The sequence below is a fragment of the Crinia signifera genome, chromosome 1 (genome assembly GCF_055691185.1).
Source record: "Crinia signifera chromosome 1, ASM5569118v1, whole genome shotgun sequence".
In the NCBI taxonomy this organism is placed as follows: domain Eukaryota; kingdom Metazoa; phylum Chordata; class Amphibia; order Anura; family Myobatrachidae; genus Crinia; species Crinia signifera.
This window is the reverse complement of record NC_139217.1, coordinates 319,990,802-320,004,929: the sequence shown is the minus strand read 5'-3', so window position 1 is coordinate 320,004,929 and position 14,128 is coordinate 319,990,802. Positions and strand designations below refer to the sequence as shown.

At 42.6% G+C, this 14,128-nt stretch overlaps 1 protein-coding gene across 1 annotated transcript; it reads right to left on the bottom strand.

The window, feature by feature from the left end:
* Positions 1-262: 262 nt before the first annotated feature.
* LOC146029370 (glutathione S-transferase theta-1-like) lies at positions 263-13,823 on the bottom strand. The gene is made up of 5 exons (XM_083158351.1): positions 13,593-13,823; positions 12,146-12,233; positions 11,881-12,031; positions 7,872-8,048; positions 263-832 (listed from the first exon to the last, which is right to left on the bottom strand). Exons 1-5 carry the CDS (start codon positions 13,711-13,713, stop codon positions 614-616), a joined length of 756 nt encoding a protein of 251 aa, XP_083014477.1. The 5' UTR covers positions 13,714-13,823; the 3' UTR covers positions 263-613.
* Positions 13,824-14,128: the final 305 nt, after the last annotated feature.

Here is a 14,128-nt window from a genome sequence, read left to right as displayed (position 1 = left end):
GTATTGAATCCAAAACAGGGGACAACCCTATATGTATTCTTATCTATCTTGTTATGCAATGCAATATTTATGTCTGTTATTACTGGAGCATCACAAGGAAAATAATTGCACAACATCACACAACAGAGTGATATATTGTATTAAAGCTAAATGGTGACAGTAAAGGTAAAAATACCTACCTGCTTATACATCAATGTCTTAACCGTTGGTTAGAAACAATGATCTGCATCAGTAACCTATAACCTCCAAAAAAGATCCCACCTGTTCTTTTATTTTACTATTTTATTTCTCTGTGAGCATTTAAAACCGAAAGGCCTGTTATTGTGTACATCTTGTAATGAAAATATAACATTTAAATGAATAGATTTATTTTGCGGTATATAGTATAAATAGAAAGAACGTGCATAGAGGAATTCAGTGAGATCATTTGGCCCAGCATTCTAGTTATATGCCCCTTGGTTATAGGTTCACCAAATATATTTGGCAAGGAATATCAGCTAAATTGCCTCAAAGGGCTGCATCTATTGCTCTTCTTTCATCATGCACAATGCAGGAGATATTTATAGAATGTAATTAGTCCCTTTGGCAGTTTCATGAAGAGATCTCAGAAAGATTAGCACAGCCACATCCCACAGTTTATAAACAGGAGCATTCTGCTTTTAAATTGCTCCTTAGCTTCTGGGGACAAACCGCTAAGATGCTGTTCCTTAATATGGAGGAGGTCATAATGTGCCTCTTTAAAGAGATCTGACCCCAGTTCTTCCTCTATTCGCTGTTTCCAGGCATCCAGGATTGGTCTTTGTTCAAAAATGGGTATTCCACTTGCAATGACCTGCAGAGTAGAGGGAAGCTGACGTAACCATCAATATTGCAATGTACAGGTTAGACTGATTGTGAGTGCTAAAATTCAGAAGGGGAGATATCGAAGTAGCGATATGCAATTGCTTGTTCTATTTGTATTATGTAGATTAGAAATGTCATCATGAAAACATTCATGATCTGCATGACAGCATTTCAGAATGCTATTGTACACTGATATTCTACATGAAGATGGCATGTTTGCCAAGATTACTTGTAATGTGTTTTGGCCTTTATATCACACAGTTTTCTGATCAGAACTCACATAACAGAAAAGCACCTACGCAATGCAGCACATATATCATCCATGTGGCACATTATGAACACTCCTCACTGATCTGATTTATCGACACCCCCTTCCTGCCTGTCAGAATTAATATTGTATACACATAAACAATACAGATCTATCTTGGCAGAATTCTATCTGTGAGACCCAGTCAGTAGCCTCATTTCTCCATTAGTTTTCACAGCCAACCAGCAACTTTAGATTTTTGTGTCTTGCAGTCAGGGGCACAACTAGATAATCATAGGCTTCACAGCAAAATAATTTAAGGGCCCCTATTTAACAACTGATTGTGATAAATGTATGTAAAACATATTACTTAGACAGTAAAAATGGGCCCCCTTCAGCTCTGGGCACCATAGCAGCTGCACCCCTTGGTAGTTATGCCATTGCTTGCAGTTACATACAGATGGTCCTGGCGATAGAATCACCATCCTCCAGCCGTTGCCATCCGCCAACGGAAGGATGCGCGCGCGTGCACAAGACACCCGCGTGCTCCGTTCCATCGGAGCCCACCACATCCCTCCGCCAGTCTCCTGCACCTTGCCGCAGCCCCCATTGCCTCCCCCCACTCCCTGCCCTTCTCCCTGAAGCAAAGACAGGCAGGGAAACTTCTCCTCGCCACCATACTGCGCCCGTCTGACGGGGACACGCGTGTGTGTGAGACACTCGGGCATCCCCGTCAGATGGAGCGCCAGCCTGCACCAGCTTAGGGAGTATTGCGATTCCCTGAGCTGGCTGAGAGGCACTCCATCTGTATGTTAAATGCTTCCACACCAGCTAACTTGATCATAAATAAATAACAGAGAATGGAAATGATGAGAATGCAAATGTTGAGTCAGTTATTGGCTAACTTATTACTATAAGACTCCTACAAAGAGAATTGGAGACAGATGAATGCAACCAACTCTCTCATTTTGTTGCCCCAACGAGTGATGCTGGAGTCTTAGGGCGGTATTCAATGCCACCGACGAGGGGGTTTCTGTGGCGAGGGTGGCTTGTTTTTGGTGAGGATCGACTAAAACAAGCCATCCTCGACGTCTAACCCCCTCGCCAGCCGCTCACCGCATTCTGTGATCAGGAGAAATCCCTGCTGTAAGAGGACAGTGAGGATTCCCCGGAATGGCGAGGTTCGCCACAAATGCAGCAAGCTCGCTGCATATAGCGACGAGCCTTGCCATTTTGACTGCCGCACTCATAGTTTCTACCTTGCTGAAAAGAACCAGCGAGGTGGAAATGGCGAGTGAAGGAGGGTCAGTTGAATACTGAGTCGCGAGCTATGACAGCAAGCTATCGGCACTGCTCACCATCAAAGCTCGCCATGTGGCACTGAATATACCCCTTAGAATTAGCTAAAAACTAAGAAAGTTGATCATATTCAAACCAGTCAGACTGGTTCTTAGTGTTTATACCAGTTTGAACTTGTTCAAATAACATTGGAATATTTTTTTGTTTATGTGAATGTTTAATGTGAGTGATGACTCTCAAACTCAGGTGAACTCAGTTGAGCACAATTCCATTTTCAAAGAATTCCATTTGATTGTGTTTATACAGATACAGTATGTTACTGTACCCATCCCGCCAGCAGCCTCGCCAGCGAGGAGACTGAGACGCACGTGTGTCTCACGCGCACGCGCGTCTCAGTCTCCGTCGCTAGTGCGACGGAAACCCTGTCCGTCTCCGCCTCAGGGAGACGGACAGGGTTAGGGGGGGTTAGTGGGGGGTGCGGGCAGACGGCGGGGACCCCGGGTTACCGCCGGCAAGCCGGCGGGGACCCGGGGAACTGATGGAAGCGCCGTCGGAAGGGGACGCGCGCGCCCTCTCGTGCGCGTGCGTCCCCTTCTCACCATCGCCATGGCGCTGGCGGGGGATGGCGGCTGGCGACGCCAGCGCCATCCCCTGCAAAGATGGGACCTGACCCATCTGTATGTCCACTTATAAATAACATCCTTTCTTGTTAAACAGCCCTTTTAGTCACACCCCTTGGTAGCACCGGGCATCTTTTTTGCAGCTTTTCTAAATTAAAAAGCATCTTATTTGCAGAACGGAGCAAACAGCATGCACAAGCTGGTTCTGCTGATTAAAATGTGTGGCATGTCTATAATCTGTGTGCAGCTGCGACTGTATATGCATACAAAATAATATGTTACAGTGTTCTCCAGGAAGCACTGTAACGTTCCATTTCTTATGGAAGACACTCTACAAAGTCACATGGAGCTCACGCGTAATGTGTATCGCGACTTGGAGCACATGGAGGATAGATGTTTGTGGATTGTTAACACATCTGTATACTGTATATAAAAAAACACTTACTTTAATGTGAACAGGAACCCTAAATGCAATGTTTATATCTTGGTTGAACAGGTGATCAAAGTTTGTAGAAGTTTGGACTTTTAACCCTTTTAGGTCCAACGTCTAGTCAGGCTTAACAGCCCTAGCGCTAGTAGCAGATCCAATGGTGAGCCATTTTAACATAAGAACCTTAACATCGTTAAACTCTCAATGTAGACCCTTTTAAAATAATAATAATAATAATAATAATAATAAAAAAATACAATTACTTTAAACATTTAAAAATTCTCCAATATTATGCATGACAGAAAGGTTCCTGTGCTTTGTTCCAAAAATGTTTTTTTTTTTTTTTTTGTTACAAAGTAGCTGAAATGCAAGACGTATTCTTGAGGTTGAACTTGCCATGCAAAATTCACAATCCCTTGTGGTTGTTCTATAGATTAAAGCTGTTGCCTTATGTTATCTTCTAGTTTTCAGGGGCTGAAACATTAGTATCACTATTGGGAGGTTTTATGAACAAAGATTATAAGGCTCTTGGCCACATTCAAGTTCATACTTTATCACACATTTAATTCTTATTAAAGTGCCTGAAACTTTCATAAATTATTTATGCATTTCATTAATGCTCATGTACGGATTTATTAAGCAACTTGCACCTTAGGTCTGTTCTTTATGTTGCATGTGTAATCTTTAGATTCCAGCACTCCTTTTGTGGAAAGTATGTGCTGTAACTTGGGTGAAACAAAATGGTTATTTTTATATTCACATAAGAAAAGAACTAATTAGTGTATTGGCTATGGGAGAGAGATGTACTAAGGGGTATTTTTTATATAGTTGTTTAGTGCAAAAAAGTGTAGTAGAAAATGTGCCAGTATGCACTAACAATCCATGACTGTTCTTGGGTGCAGTTGTTTGTAGTACTACAAGCAACAGCATGCACATTGGTTCAAATACTAATTTGCAGTATCGCAAGAGTGCCCCATAAACATCTACCGTATTTATCGGCGTATAACACGCACTTTTTTCCCCCTGAAAATAGGGGGAAAAGATGGGTGCGTGTTATACGCCGATATGTGCGTGTTATACGTCGATATAGCCGCCTGTCCCCCCGCATGCACCCGCTCCAGCACCACACCAGACTTCGCCCATAGAGCTTCAGTGGGAACAGGACCAGTATGTAAAGGCTGCTCTAGTACGTCCGTCCCACCGGTCGGCGCATGCGTAGCATAACCTATCGCACCGGGAGCGTTGCCACTTCCTATGAGCGAACGGCGCATGCGCCAGCCAAATCTCGCGTTTCTCTCAAGGGCTAGTGACGTGAGTTCCGTGCGCCTGCGCCGTGTGCAGGATGAGTCCCGGAGAGGTGCTGGCACGGAGCGCCCCAGCAGCAGCAGCAGCAGCGGAGTGCCGGCAGCAAGAGACGGGAAGGAGCCTTGTTTTGCTGAGCTGGAAAGTTTCGGTGTGCGGCCCCTGCGTGTGGCGGAGCCTATGAGCCGCTGTTCGGGCTGCAGACCCCTCCGGTGGGACGGGCAGCTTCCCTGTGATGCTGCGGGACATTTAGCCGGAGTTACACCAACATGGTAGTTAGCTGAGGTGAGGACTATCCCGGAGGAGCCCAATGAGTGGCACACAGCCTGCGGCCTCGGACAGGTGAAAATTTTACTTTTTCCTGAGATTTCCCTTTTAAAATGAAGGTGCGTGTTATACGCCTGTGCGTGTTATACGCCGATAAATACAGTATATATTTCTAGTGTCCGCGTGTTTCTAAAACACTGCCATCTGTTGGTAGTGAGTGAAACTACGGTGACATTTAGTAGGATGAGATATTTCGACTTTTCCGATTTTTAGTAAAAAAAAAAGTCAGAATTCGAACATTATTCGAATATCCCAAATTTAACCCCTTCAGTGGTAATCCTGACATTTTTCCAGGCTGTGCCTCAGTGCCCACTCTGGCAAGCCCGGAAAATTCTTGGGATTGCCACTGTTTAGAGCCGGGCAGCTGAGTCAATCGCTGAACTCAGGCAGCTTCAGTGCTGCCGGCTCCCTCTCCTACGCTGCACCTCCTCCTCCCTCCTCCCCCTCGGCGCTGGCTTCTGACACGCCACGTCGCTAAGTGTAGGTCTGTGACGCCATGGCACATGGCCGGGTAGTGGTTGGCATAGTGTTCAGCTGCGCTGCCCAGCCCAGGGGGACACATTGGTGTTTTATTTTTAGGTAGCGCTCCCCCTAAAAAACTCACCCAGTGGGGAGTGCTACCTTAAAAAAAAAAACACCTGGGGTTAATAGGATGCAAATTGCAGCAAAAATCGCACTTTTTGACCTGTCCATTTTCTCTCACACTTCAATTTGCATCCAGATATTTTCTCATTATAAAGTATACAACTCGCAAATTTAATAGGGTGCGGTTTTTGGAAAAAGTTAACAAAAATCGTAGACACATAGACCAAGTTCAGCATGCCGAGTTTGACAGAACCATGCACAAACCAGTGCAAAATTTATGACTAAAAATCGCAAAAGTCGGAATATCTCATCCCATTAAATGTCAACCTACATCTCTTTCTTTTTCACTCATGCACAAACACAGAGGCACAAGGTAGCATACTAGTTTTCAAAGCTTTTGCTTCGATCGGGCTTATTAGTAAATTAAATAACCATTAATTTCCCAGTACCCACTGACCCGGAAAAGAAGACAAGTGCTATTTAACAACATACTGTATGTAGAACTGAGGGCCCAATGCTGAATAGAACTGAGCTTGTCAATACATGTTGATTTGGTAATCTTCTGTTTGTATTACTTTCAAGTCAAATACCTGAGGGGCTTTCAGTTTGTTTTATTTTACAAACTGTACAGAAACTTGGGGTTTAATCAATCTACAGATTAGGAAATCTCTCACTTTATATTATAGAGGTGCTGAAGAAACGGTGGTTACTCTCATGGAGGAATGTACTGTTACCTGTACTTAGAAAGGGAGCTATTCCTAAAGGGCTACATACTGGCTACATATGTGCGCCAACGATGTGAATGATGCTAGATCTCTCAAATCGCTCAGCACACAGTGATACACCAGCGATGTGTGCTAAGTGATCTGGCAGGACTAGTTTTCTCCAATGAGAACACTGGTGATCTGACTAGAGTTTATACTGCATGCAGTATAAATCTAGATGGGTGATAATACCGTGCAGGTCTGCACATCACTATAGACCCTACACACGGCGTAATCTTGGGTCATTTTCTAAGGAATCTAGTCAGATCGGCTAGAACAGGCCTAGCCAACCTGTGGCTCTCCAGATGTTATCAAACTACAAATCCCATCATGCCTTGCCACAGTTTTGCTATAAGGGAGTGTTAAAACTGTGGCAAGGCATGCTGGGATTTGTATTTTCACATGTGGAGAGCCGCAGGTTGGCCTGTCCTGGATTTGAAATGACCCAAAATAGATCAGTGTGTACACCCCATGAAAAAAAGCTCCACTGCCAGTTTCAGATTAACACAAACTACTATATATATATCATTGTAACAGTTTTATCACATTCTTGACTGTTACTATATCATAATCGTATCCTTTGTAATAGTAAGTGTGTTTTAGAATCCATCTTGTCTTTTGATACAAAAAAGGCAACTTCTATTTTTACTAAATATAGTCGTATTCATTGCTTTGACAATCATTATAAAACTTTTTTTGGTACTTGTGTACTTTCACGGCTCCCATCGCATGCCATATGTAGTGGCATGCGATGGTATGCGAAGCGATTTTACCGTGGTTTTATGCATTTTTGGTAAAAATCGCATGCGATCGCATGAGATCGCATGTGATCTGATGCGATGCAATGTCATTTTTCACTGAAATTATGGACATGAGTTGAAATCATGTAAAATGCACCCCAAATGTCATTTTTCACACTGTACCACCCCCACTATCAACGCCAACCTGAAGCGTGGCGAATCAGCTCCTAACTGTCCCTTTTTAAACCCAGCCTGTTACTTAACAGTCAGGAGCTGATTGGGCGGTGATAACGTACCAGGCACTTTATCACTTCTCCCTTATCACTGCTTCATACATCTACCTCCAAGTTAGATCAGGTACAGTAATGCATTGAAGGTCTGCTAATTTGCTACAGCATATTTTCTAAAGAAAAAACAAAACTAACCACAACTGCAAAGGAAATGGCACAACATGTGGTTCACCTGCTAATAATGTTTTATGTACTACAGTACATGAAACATCAATATGCCATTTACAGTCTTCCCAGCAATGGTTTTGAAATTGTTAATTAAAATAAAATTATTTTTTTGCTTGTATCAGACAAGACCTATTTATTGATATCCATGAGCATAAAAGAAACAATCCCAATAGCCAAAGGATGACTTTTGGGACACGTACATTGACATTCTAACAAAGGCTAGAATAATATTGCAATTGCAGTATCATTTAATCACCTGCATGATGTCCACAATAGCCACAAGGTCTGCCAGTGAGATCTCATCACCAGCAAGAAAGGGTCTGTCACGTAAGAATTTGGTCTCCAGTAGCTTCAAGATAGTGCTGAGCTCGGCAAGGGCATAATCAAGTTTCTCTTGTGCTGTCTCGATGCCCAGAATAGCTGGATTCATACACTGCAACAAAGACAATCAGAAGGTTATCTGTGGCAGGTCGCTAGCTTTACATGTTATACAATATATAAAGTACAGTTTAAATGATACATTGCGTAGGCAGAGATACCTACACGTACGTTCATATAAAAGATCAAAACCATATTACTATTGGTATATATTGATACATTGTTTACATTCATCAATTTAACCAGAAATCTATCCAGGTTCCATGGGAAGCCATGCCCCCACATTTGGATTGTGCCACCGGCCAGTCAGTCAAAGCAAATGGATGATCATCGATAGGTAAAACTATCAATGGTCATCCATCAGACAGTTTATTACTATCAATGGCTGGTTGCAGTATCGATGGCGACTGCACCTATGGCCATCCATACCTTTAACTAATATTTAGCATCATTAATAAAGTAACACCTATTGAGATCTACAACCTTCCATTTCATTATGAGTTTCTGGACCTCAAGCCGGTCAAATGGATCAGTATAAGAATTTGTCTAAGCTCCTGACATCAAAGTTCAAAATGACAGCCAATGAGCATAACCAATAAACAGAGCTCTTTTAGCCAATCAGTGGCTAAATTTTTAATTTGAATTCTGCCACCCACTGCTGACTAGCGATGCAAGCCAGCCCTCCTGCCTCATGTTCCGCTACACCGACACCCACCAGCCATCTTCCGATGGCATTCAACAGGTGGCAACTGATCACATAAGTGTATGGGCACCATTACACTTTATGTGACATTAATAAACTAACATTTTAGCTATGCAATGCTATTGGTGCAATGTATTCCTTTTTCACCATAAACCTTGATTTTTCCTAACCCCCTGCCAAGCTGTTACATGTTTCATACAGTTTACTGGGAATTACATATGAAGGAAATGCAAATGTAGAGTTTTACCTCCAGGACTTTTACTAATGCATTTTTATCAGTATCTGTTCTTGCAGACAACCAAGCTTAGTAAGGAATGTGCTAAATCATCAATATGAAAGACACAATGTTCTAGACCATATAACAAATATTAAGCCTGCAAACAACACAGATGTTATACTATTTTTAAACAAAATCATATAAATTTAGTTATTATCTTAATTTATAGTACACTGATCTATTTGATTATTGTGTCACTTCTAATACTGCTAATTAAACAAGGGGGCAGATGCTTATATTTTTAAAAATATTAATAGGGGAATTTGTTGAAGCTCCCATCTAAAGTGACCAGGAACAATTCACTTGTTTGCACTGATGGGCATGAGTGCCGTAGGTGCCCATTATTTCTGCTCACAGCCTCCTGAGATGGTAAGCAGAAATGCACCCAAAATCAGGATTTTGGAACCCTGTTGTGTGCAACTTTATGCAAATACTATTTATTTTGATAGATGTTATTAGTGTATGTGACAAACTAGATCGACCTGGACTGAGAAGCTTTATATTCACCTCTCTTTTCTCACATTGTACTTTTTAATCCTTGGCCCAGACTAGGTAAGTACACCAGAGCATTGGTGTGTATTGGATATTGTTATTTAATTGTTCGTAGATATAATTTGCCCTTGCTATCACCTGCAAAGTTTTATGTATTGGAGATATACAGTTCATTACCATACTGAGGGCCAGATGCACTAAGCTTCAAAAGTGGAGATTGATAAACAGTCAGCTTCTACCTGTCATGTCACAGACTGTGTTTGAAAAAAGTCAGGCAGGAGCTGATTGGTTGATTGTTTATCACTCTCCATTTTATCACTTTTGAAGCTTAGTGCATCTGGCCCTGTGTGACTATAGCAGGGCCTCAGAAGCTATAGGAAGTCATTCAGTTACATTCGCCCCCCCCCCCCCCACCCCCTGCACATTCGCACAGGAGAGCGCTGTTTTGCTACTGCACATGCAAAAGCTATATAACTATATAAGTTGCTGCATCCGTTCACAAATGGAACCTGCAGCAACTTATATAGTCGCCGGCCCATTCACATGGAGCAGTGCGGGCGGGGGGCCCGCAGACATGAGGCACGACCATGGGAATGCCCAGCGTATCATGGGTGTCACCATGAAAAAAGCTGGGCATCCCCATGGTAATTCGCCTGTGACGTGGGTGACGGGGGTGGGCAGCTGATGTCACCGGATGTCAGCTACCCGCCCGCTTCCTGTACCAAGGCGCTGCATATCTAAGTCCCCAGAGAGTGACAAATTTACGAATGCCTTAGAAATCATTTGATGGTCAATGACCATCGAATGATTTTGTTCCCGCACGCAAGCTGCAAAACATCCATTTGCATGCGTGCAGGTGTAATCGTGCGTGTGTTCATGCTTTTATTTGACTTGTAAAGCTACGAATTTTGCAGCTTTGTGAGTCAATCAGAATGACCTCCATGGTGTGTGACAGGAAGGAGAGCCAGGTAGCTGGGCCAGTAAATACCATGTGTATCACATATGCTTGCCCATTGTGTAAGGTGTGATAGAGTAGGTGTGCCTCATAATGTAGCAGAAAAATGTCTGAGTCAGGGCCGGATTAAGCCTTTGAGGGGATCGGGGTCACTTTAGACAGGGGGGCCCCCTCCCACTTGTCATTACTGGCTGCAAACTGCACGGGAGAATATTACATTGTCAAAACACAGAGTAAAGGCGGTATAAACTTGGTCAATGGGTAACTGCAGGGGGGGAATTAATATAAAAAAATAAAATACCACATGAAAAGCATGTACGTTACTCTGTAGGAGCCCTGACAGCCACGTGCTGCCTCTAATTAAAAACCCTCCCATGACGAGGCCACTATTGCTGCTGCCCTCCATGGGCCTGAGAAGTATATGATGAGCTCCACCAAGCAGAGCTCAGCACAAGCCTCTCAGCCTCTGATCTCTTGTGCAAAGTCTCATGGGACTTGGTCAACTCCCAGTAATGCACTGCACACTTGTGCAGTTAGTGTGCCTTGGCTCCTAATGCTCAGCACCATTAATCATTGTCACATTGGCAGATAGGCGAAGCTGCAGCACTACCCCACTCCCATGCACAAAACCTTTAACTAAAAAAAGAAAAATTGTCTAAAAATACATGCCAACCACAGGGGGGCCCTAGAGAGAGGTGGGCCTAGGGCTACTGACCCCCTAATCCGGCCCTATCCTGAGTGACTGTTAGCTATTTGTCTAGGTCAGCAGGTAATCTGGGAGACAATTAGGTTAGATCTCCCAGAGCATATATAATCAGTGATCTGTCAAATTCTGTCAAATTCACCAGTCAGAACCTGGTCTATTTTTTTAGCGAATTTTGGTAGCGTTTGCCAAAAATCTCACCCTATTACATTTGCGAGTTGTATACTTAATGGAAAAACATCTGGATGTGAACTGAAGTGTGAGAATAAATCGACAGGTCAAAATCTGTGATTTTTACTGCAATTCGCATCCTATTATATGTGCGTTTTTCGGAAAACGTGCGAATTCGGACTTTTTTGTGAAAAATTTCGCAAAAGTCTAAAATTCCCACTATTACATCTCGCCCCCAAAATTTAAAAAACTCATGTAGATATTTCTCATGTCAACCTATTGATATTGTCGACCTGTGACAAGTAAATGCTGGAGTAAAGTATTGCAGGACAAAAGGTCTGAATGTATTTATCTGTAAAATTTAGCAATTTAATAAGTCGTGAATTATATTATTTTTAATATCAAATTATATAAAAGTGTCACTAATAATAATAATAATAATAATAATAATAAATGTTAACATTCTGAGAATGTTCACATGGATACCAGCAAAACTTGAATGTTGTAGCTAAATAATGAGACCTTATAAACTCTACCTACAGAACTCAATGTAATCCTGTTTAGTATAACAACGCACTTACTTTACCTTTAGCCAGAAGACTTTACAGCCATGAAGACGCGTATTGTTATATTGCCAAGTAAGGCATTCATCAATATGAGCACGCTTTTCTGGGTCAGATGGATACCAGTGTTCAGGTGTGTTATATTTCTGCACTAGATAACGCAACATTGCAGTACTGGGGTTAAAACAAAGATAAAATAGATATTAACTTCTTGATCTTAAACAAATGTAAATGATAAAAATGTTATAATAATACATCAGAAATCTAAATTAGGAACTTTCTACTCACCTCTCAACAAGTGTGAAGTCTCCATCTTTTAGAACTGGCACTTTGAGCAATGGATTCACTTCCTTAAACTCTTCCTTGAGATGATCGCCTAAAGAGGTATACACAGAATTACATAACATACAGCACTACTAGTGTTCCCTCTAGGAATTTTTGGGGGCAGGGCTCCACTGCATGGGGGCAGCGCAATGGGGGCGGACCGGGCCCGCCGACGTCATCGTTTTAGGGGGTCCCAGGCCGCCGCGTCACTAAAGGGGGCGGGCCCAGGCTGCCGCGTCACTAAAAGGGGCGTGCCCGAGCCGCCACTGTCGTGATAGGGGGGCGGACCTAGCCTCGCCGAAGTCCCTGAGCTGCCGGGGAAGCCTAGCGCCGCCGAGATTGCGATGCCTGGAGCTTCCCCGGGCACACCAGCAAGACAGGCAGCAGGCTCTTTCAGCTTAGTACTGCTGGAGGGACAGGGCGCATTTTGCACTTTAAAAATCAGGCAGGGCGCAGCACCCCGCTAAAACAGCCTAGCGGGAACAGTACTACAATTTCCGTGAAACAATACTGCATTGTAAAAAGTTTCAGAATGTATTGTCCCAATTATCTATTAATACTGATCCTGGCATATCAGCCATTAGAAGGAATTCACCTGTGTTTTTGGAATTTTACATTCTGCTCAGAACAAAGTTACTATAGATCATCAGCTTTCTGAAGAAACTATACTGGTACCAGCACCGTACACCTCTTGCAAGAGCTACTTTCTACCCGACTGATTATTTACTGAGTGCCACTCCTGATTGCTGCTATATATGTGGTTCTCCGCTGTGGGGACTATTGGTGAAGGATAGAAAGATAGAGAGAGAGGGAGAGATATCACATTCTCATTAAGAAAATCTCATTGCTGGATAAATATAGTTTAGGAAAATAAAAACGAATTTTCTATTGAGTTAAAAAGAGAGGATCTTGTGGCAGCTTACACTGCCTTCTACTGTATTTAGCCCTTGGCTTGATAATGAACCTGTCCCAACGCATGTACAAGCACAGCTGTTACCTGAGATTGTTGTAACTGTGCAGTTAAATTGTGAACAACTTACTTTTAGAATTCACACACACACGGTATATATATATTCACACACACACGGGGTATATATATATATATATATATATATATATATATATATATATATATATATATATATATATAACCTTCAGTTAGGGAACCACAAAGGCACGCTATATATTTATTTATATCTATCTATCTATCTATCTATCTATATATAAATCTATATCTATCTATCTATCTATCTATCTATCTATCTATCTATCTATCTATCTATGTAAACGTTTGAGAAAGCTTCTACGTTCTCTATATGGTGCTAGCTACAGTACATACTGTATATAACTATGTAGAACCCAAGGCTACTGAAAGTAAGCACATAACCCGCCGGACACCGTCCCTGCTGACCTTTGAAGAGTTTCACCTCATGGTGCTGGAAAGGGATACTGTTCACTTTGGCGAAGAGGTAGACAGAGCGACAGGGCTGGGACAAGAGGTCCAGGTACAATTCTAGCTCCGAGTCAGACATTGCTGCAGCAGCTGTGCGCTGTATAACGCCGTACAGCTCTTCCCCAATATCACACTGCGCTGCTACCTGTATAACGCCGCTCGCTACGCAAAGCCGCCCATGTAATCCGACCCCTCTGTCATCCTCACCTCTCCCATCATCATCGTGCACGGGAGAGGGGTCTGCAGTTCTCACATGCGGATGCTGCTGTCATTAGTACAGCGCTCTGTATAGATATTGTTATGGGTGACTGTGGGAATCTGTAGGTATATGCTTTGTAGAGTAGTTCCTCCGTTATGTTACACATTATTCTGACTATACATTATCTGAAGCATGCATAAAAGTGTCATGGGGCCTTTATTAGTGACATACAACTTTATTTAAGCCTTGTAGGCTTGTAGAACAAGATAAACTATGAAGCTATACATACAGTAAT

Bases quoted from the DNA above. Each gene is read 5' to 3' on its own strand.
- LOC146029370 (XM_083158351.1), bottom strand. From the start codon at position 13,713: ATGTCTGACTCGGAGCTAGAATTGTACCTGGACCTCTTGTCCCAGCCC. The intron at 12,032-12,145 runs GTGAGTAGAAAG...TTTTAACCCCAG, and splicing joins GACTTCACACTTGTTGAGAG to TACTGCAATGTTGCGTTATC. The intron at 8,049-11,880 runs GTAAAGTAAGTG...TCTTTGTTGCAG, and splicing joins GTAAAGTCTTCTGGCTAAAG to TGTATGAATCCAGCTATTCT.